The sequence below is a fragment of the Stylophora pistillata genome, chromosome 13 (assembly GCF_964205215.1).
Source record: "Stylophora pistillata chromosome 13, jaStyPist1.2, whole genome shotgun sequence".
In the NCBI taxonomy this organism is placed as follows: Eukaryota; Metazoa; Cnidaria; class Anthozoa; order Scleractinia; family Pocilloporidae; genus Stylophora; species Stylophora pistillata.
The window spans coordinates 9,823,060-9,829,696 of record NC_142531.1 but is presented as its reverse complement, the minus strand read 5'-3'; the positions used below and the strand labels follow the sequence as shown (position 1 = coordinate 9,829,696).

General features: G+C 38.4%; 2 protein-coding genes across 2 annotated transcripts in view; one reads left to right on the top strand and one right to left on the bottom strand.

Annotated features, from left to right (window-relative positions):
- The first annotated feature begins 1,457 nt into the window (after window positions 1-1,457).
- On the top strand, window positions 1,458-3,470 carry LOC148717543 (uncharacterized). Its single transcript, XM_088742921.1, has 2 exons — window positions 1,458-1,716; window positions 1,859-3,470. Exons 1-2 carry the CDS (start codon window positions 1,543-1,545, stop codon window positions 2,909-2,911), a joined length of 1,227 nt encoding a protein of 408 aa, XP_088599047.1. The 5' UTR covers window positions 1,458-1,542; the 3' UTR covers window positions 2,912-3,470.
- The window catches only part of LOC111330172 (E3 ubiquitin-protein ligase TRIM71), a 4,764-nt gene continuing 1,113 nt past the window's right edge, over window positions 2,987-6,637 (bottom strand). The window contains exons 1-2 of the mRNA XM_088742915.1: window positions 4,921-6,637; window positions 2,987-4,725 (exon numbers count right to left, since the gene is read on the bottom strand). The exon at window positions 4,921-6,637 is cut by the window's right edge and continues 1,113 nt beyond it. Of these exons, the coding sequence (XP_088599041.1) occupies window positions 5,470-6,637 (1,168 nt within the window). The 3' untranslated portion in view covers window positions 2,987-4,725; window positions 4,921-5,469. The remainder of the gene's footprint in view (window positions 4,726-4,920) is intronic.

The window sequence follows — 6,637 nt, the reverse complement described above, 5'->3', positions numbered from 1 at the left end:
TGGGTCAAGGTTAGGAATGATGCCATACAGTATTTAGTAACTACTTCCAGCTATCCATGACTGTGTCTCGCTGACTGAAATAACTTAATTCTTCTTTAATCTACTGAATAGTAAGTTGTCATTTCAAACTTCATTGTACACAGCTGGGCTCTTGAAAGAAACAGAAATTGCCATGGAGGGTCTCAATGTGGTTAACCGATTGCAGTAAAACAGCCGAACAATTTAGCCGTTAACCGTAAAAATTGACCAATTTTAACCGATAGTAGTAAAAAAAGTTAACCGTAAAAATATTTCTGGTGACAATAGGGACCTTACGCAACCACGAAGCCAGAATAACCCACATCCCTTTACGTTTAGTTTTTATTTTACTCGCGCTGCAGACGATGAGCTAAAAGGAGGAAGTTCTGTGAATAGGCAAGAACAAAGGCTCGGGTATATAAAAAAGGTGTGTGGAAAACTGTCATACGTTTTTTGCAAGTGTTTGCACCGAGAATTCTATTCAACATTCTCAGTCCCTCGCGTCCCAGTGAGTGTATTAGAAGATTATAAATGCGTTAAAAGTTGTAAAGCTCAATTCTTGAATTTCGTTAAAAAAAAAAATCCAAATTTATCGCAATGGCCAATCAAAACAAGGCTAAATCCCAAGAGGAGCCATTGAGAACTCAAAGCCAAATAGATACACACTTCTTAAAGCTTGATGATACACGGGTAAGCAAATCTAAACTAACTGGCTTACCTCGTCTACCCCTCCCCCCTTCCCACCCTTTTATTTTTACTTTAAAAGAAAACAATACCTTTTGCGGGATTTGAGTTAACGAGACTGAAGTCTCGGGGAGCGAAAGATTGGGTCATAATGTTGAGAGGGAAGCTTTGTTGAAACTGATCAAGCAGCGAATCAAAGAGTTTGTGTATCCCTTTTGATTGGAAATAGAGTATGACGTCTCTTCATTTCCTTTCGTTCACAACTTGATGACCAAAGGGACGTTATGATTAACTTCGCTTGATTGCGTCCAACTTAAAACAAGGAAATCAACAAGTTTGTTTTTACAGAGGTTTAATTTTCTAGAATACATTTGTTGAATGGATTTTACTTTTCAAATAGTTACAATCTTGAATATTCTAACCTCTGTAACCTGCTTCAGACGTTAACTTTGCAAGCAGGGTGAGCGTGAACCTATCTCCGTTTTTTTCCCTTCACTGCTATCGCATCCCGTCTGTCACGCGTCTCGTTTGTCACGCATTCCGTTTATCACGCATCCGTTTGTCACGCGTCCTGTTTGTGACGCGTCTTATTTGTCACGCGTGCCGTTTGTCACACCCTCCGTTGTCTAAATGGAAGCTTGAAACAGACTTTGATTTCTGCAGCCACCTTACATACTATTACACATGCTATAATGTGAACCTACATTTAATTTTTCATTCTAAATCCCTTTTCAGCCCTTTTTCTCTCCACGTACTGATGAAATAGAGTACCGAAGCCCTGACGTCACGTTTCCATGGTTGCATTTCTGCTGGATCTAAACAAACTCACATGTGTTTAACATGGCGGCGTTGTCGATAACATCGTTCGCAAAATACTTCTCAGATGAGCCTAAATCTTTAAACCGTGGCGAAAACCATTACCAATCTGGACACGTTCTATCTTTTTGCTATTGTGATGGAATTATCAGAGGGTCAGTGCAAGCGAGCATGAAAAGTACGACGTATAAAGTCACAGTAAGTGTAAAATTTCTATTACTCGATGTCTATCCGTTAACATCGCCAAACCAAAACTTATTTAAATTAAGTGATTTCGAATCTTCGTTTAAAGGAAATCTTGAAAAGTAAGCTTATATTTCTTTTTCTCTTTCCTTCGCAGATATATCTTCAAGAAAACGAAATACGTTCCACAGAATGCGAGTGCCCTCGTGGCGGTTCAAAGTGTAGTCACGCTGTAGCTCTGTTCCTTCATGGCTACCACAACTTAAGTAGAACTGACATCGAATGTCAGTGGAAGAAACAAAAGGCATCCGAGGTGGTTAAAACGGTAGAAGATCTGTATCCACCCAAAGAAACTAAAGTCCTAAAACGAAAAACTACAGATGAGGACAGAGAATGGCTACGGAACAAGCTGAAGAGATACGGCGAGTTCACAGGAATGTTATGGCTTTTGAGCCCCGAACCTGACAAAGAGAATCGTCTGCCGATCTCCACAGTCGAAGAAATCATTTTATCGAGAGAGTTTGTTGAAAGCGGACTTGATACAAATTTCTTGTTGGAAAAATTGAAAGTAAGTGAGCAGCAAGTGAAATCAGTCTGTGAGATCACGAAAGAGCAACGTGAATGTGGAGAGTGGCATGTGGTGAGAAAAGGACGTTTGACTGCTAGCAATTTTGGTCCAGTTCTTGAAGCAAAAAGAGTCACTCCTTCCCTTATCAAGCGTGTTCTTGGAGAATACGACATCTCTCGAGTGCAGGCTGTTCGATGGGGTGTCGTTAACGAGAAAGAAGGAATAAAGGCCTTCACCAAATTAACAATGAAAGTAGTAAAGGATTGTGGCCTTTGGCTACACAAGTCTGGTGTTTTGGGTGCATCACCAGATGGACTTGTTGATGACAATGCGATCATTGAAGTCAAATGCCCTTACACACATCGCAATTCAACAATTGAGGAGGCTGTTAAAGACCCTAAGTTCTGTTTAGTAAAGAGAGATGCTGGCTATTGTTTAAAACAATCCCACCACTACTGGCATCAAGTCCAGGGTCAGCTGTTTATAACTGGGAAGCAAATCTGTTACTTTGTGGTTTGGACAACAATGCAAACTGTTGTGTTGGCAATCCAGAAAGACTGCACATGGGAACCAAATCTTCTTTCACTTCAAGAATTTTATACAATTCACATGATTCCTGCACTTGTTGATGGTGGTCTTTAAATTTTAAGACTTTGTTGTAAAATTAATGTAGTTTTTTTATAAAGTAATGGATTTGATAATACATACTTTTAGAAATATTTTTTAAAATATTGTTTTATTTGGTAAAATCATTGCAACTTTTACAACAAATATGCAGTAACTGAAGGGTGTATATAAAATAAAAATGTTCATGTTAATCTTAAAATTGTTTTTCTTTAAACAGCAACATTTGCTGGGGTTTTTACATTAGCTACTTGAGACAAGAAAATGATAGATTCATTGTAATCGTATTTGAATACAGTTGGTTATCTGATTTCATAATAAGACTAGCATAAGGGTGTGGTGGCAGGAATACTGATCAGAAATAAATAGTTTGTCATTAAGTTGTGTATCATGATTCCTTGTATCATGAGCAAGTAAAATAGGGTTACAAGCTTTTCACAGATCACACAACACCTGTCCACTCTTTGTATCAGAATACAGTTAATTGATTAACTATGATCAGACAATGCCAATGTATACCAGGCCTTAGTAAACTGATGTAAGATGATCAATATTTCAATTAAAATGACTAATCAAAGTCAACAGTGTCATTGGTTTCCTTAATTAATGGGTTTTGTAAATTAACTAAAGCACCACATAGCTGTATAATCTTACCAGAGAGGGATCGCAAGTATGGTGGCACAAAATTTAAAATTTTATAGTTCTTCAATCTAGCATTAGCACGTTCTACGTGTATACGACATTTTGCAATGCTCTTTGTTAACTTAACTTCACTTTCTGTAAATTTTCCATTGTTCAAGAATGGGGGAATGTTCACATATACACCATTAGGAACAATATCATTTATCAAAAACCCTTTATCCGCAAGTATAATATCCCCAGCAACAAAATGCTTTAATATTCCTGACTTTTGAACCGTTACTTTATCTGATACTGAGCCAGGGAAAAGTTTACTTACATAAGTTATAACCGCGTTGGGTGCCACACCAACAATTGTCTTAAAAGAATTCATACCCCTGTACGTTGAATATGTCAATTTTTGGTCACTCATAAGCTTAGGTGTAGCAACCTCGATATCGGTGCAATCTATTACCATACGACAGTCTCCAAATAAGCTAAATGAGCCTGGAAGTGAAGTTTTGTTTTTTTGTCTGGATGGAACAGCTATCTCCATTTGATCTTCATATAGAATTTGGTGCAAAACATGGATAAATGTTGTCACAATATTCGCTATTGTAGCAGTACTGCAACTAAAAAGTTCAGCTAAATGTAAGTTATGATAATTATGTCTAATCTTCATCAATGTTATCAATATTTGATCTTCAAAAGATATCTTGTCTACTTTCCAGCCACACACGTAAACAATATCGTTGCGGTATCTTTCGGCATATTCGACAACAATGTGGAACATTTCTTTGTTTGGGAGGCCAGTTTCCATGTTGATTACCTTTGAATCCATGTTAAAAGAGCTGTAGTTTCTTTTTAAGTAGCTTTCTTTTTCTTTCAACTCGGATACTTGGGTCTTTAATGTCCCTAGCTCTGCTTGTAGCAGGATATTTTCAGTCTGCAAAGTAGTGCATTTCATTTGCATCTCCTCGCAACTGAGCTCGCAAGGCTCGTTCTGGTTGCTCTTCGTCGAAGATTCTGAAAGGATCTGCTCGATAGTCGTTGTCTCTGGGACTTCAGTTCTTTGCTTTTTCCTTTTTGGAGCATTTCGAGATTCAAATAGTTTGTCTTTATTCCAGGAAAAGACCTCGGGGCCTTCTTCTTTACTTCCTCGGAAATGACAACTACAAACTCGAGCGCCTTTGCCAGGTTCACGATCAGCTCGTCTGGAGAGAGAAAACGAAGGTTTTAAACTTTAATCATAACGTAAAAAAAAGCTTTTTTTCTCTCTAGAGGTCTTTCAAAGGTATAATCCACAGGTCAGTGCACTTTTGAGTGGTTAAATAAAACCATCTTCCGCGTAACTATAACCGACACGTGGCCGTGCATCATGGTGGTCATTGTACCAAAAATCAACCTACCTTATTAGAGAAATCCATTTTCTTCTTTGAGCAGGATCTTTGGGGAAACGGTAAAAGCTGCAATTGTGACTTTCTGACTGATGATTGCAGTCGGGAACGAAGCATTGGCCCATTTTATGATGAGATGTAACGAAAGACGCCAAATAGTGTTTAGATCCAGCAAAAATGCTACCATGGTAACATGACGTCACACTTCGGCACTCTATTAAAAATTATGCTATATCTATGTGGAGGCTATTATTCACAACACAATTCAATTATGACCAAAATTCACTCAGTTATTAAGATAACATTTATTGTAAAGATAATCAATAGAGAAAACAAGAGAATATCAACCGTTCATATTTTTTTGGGAAAAGTAAAAAAATAATCATGTTTAAGCAATAGCTGATTTTAGTAATGAGAAAACAACTAACATCAGCAAAACCCTTTCGGCGGTAGGTGCAGGATTTTCTGAAAGATTAACCAACAATTATCTGTTGTGAACCAGAATCATCAAGGTTAGTAAATTGACTGATGCTAGACTAATGCAGGGAGGGAATGTGAAATCTACTCAAAGATACGAACACAATGGTTCAGGAAATCTGACACAACTATCCTTCCATTGCTGAGAACAGCTATGGAGACTGGGTAACCTAAGCGTACTTTACCCTCTTCTTTGATCTCAAACTTGGTGTGAAACTTTCCACTCGGAATATCTAAAAGCTGAACTCTGTTATTCAGTTTATCACAAATCATCAGTTGACCTGCCTTGTCAACTGATAAGCAACATGGTTCATTGAACTGTTTGTTTCCTATTCCTTTACTACCAAAACTATTCAGAAACTTCCCCTCCCTATCAAACATTTTGATACGATGGTCATCCCTGTCTGACACAAAGAGATAGCTCTTGTATTGAATACAGTGAATTGGAGAGGTGATCTCACCTTCGCCAATTGTATGCAAAAGTTGTCCATTAGGAGAAAATATCTTAACAGATTTGTCATGGCAGTCTGGAACAATGATGTTGCCATCACTGTCTACAGATAAACCACAAGGCTCTGTGGGCCAGCGATCAAGACTAGAGTTGCCCCAAAAATGGCTCAGGTACTCACCCTTCCCACTGAAAATTTGGATGTACTGACTACCACTTTCCCCCACTATAATGTTGTCATTTTTACCAAAGGCTATCCCAGAGGGCGTGTGAAATTGTCCCTGACATTCTCCCTCTTCGCCGAATGATCTTAAGTAAGTTCCATCACTACTGAATATCTGAACCCTGTGGTTACCAGAATCAACCACTGCAATTTCATCATGTTCATTGACTGCCACTCCCCACGGCCCATTAAACATTCCTTCAGAGGAACCTTGTTGTCCAAAAGATAAGACGAGTTTGAACTCTCTGGATTTTGCATTAACAGTAAAGGGACTTCCATTAACATGTTCACCATTGACTTTCACCGATACCGATCTGCGATACCAATGTTTATCGCAATAGCTAATCTTGTAAGTCCCATCTCTGTTACTTTTGACTCGTATTTTCGATTCTTCTCTTAGTTTAGGAAATGAAGAGTCCTTTATATCCACGGTCACACAGTCGCTCTCTTCAAAACATTGTTCACCCTTCCTGTTTCTCGTTGTCAACTCTATATTTGCATCAAGCCCTCTACAAAATTCAGAGATGCCTCTTCCACTGACATTTGACAGATGTGGTCTCGTTTTGGTGGGAAAGTACTTT

Excerpts from the sequence above, each read along its gene's own strand:
- LOC148717543 (XM_088742921.1), top strand. The coding sequence starts at position 1,543 with ATGGCGGCGTTGTCGATAACATCGTTCGCAAAATACTTCTCAGATGAG. Across the intron at positions 1,717-1,858 it reads GTACGACGTATAAAGTCACA|ATATATCTTCAAGAAAACGA; the intron begins GTAAGTGTAAAA and ends TTTCCTTCGCAG.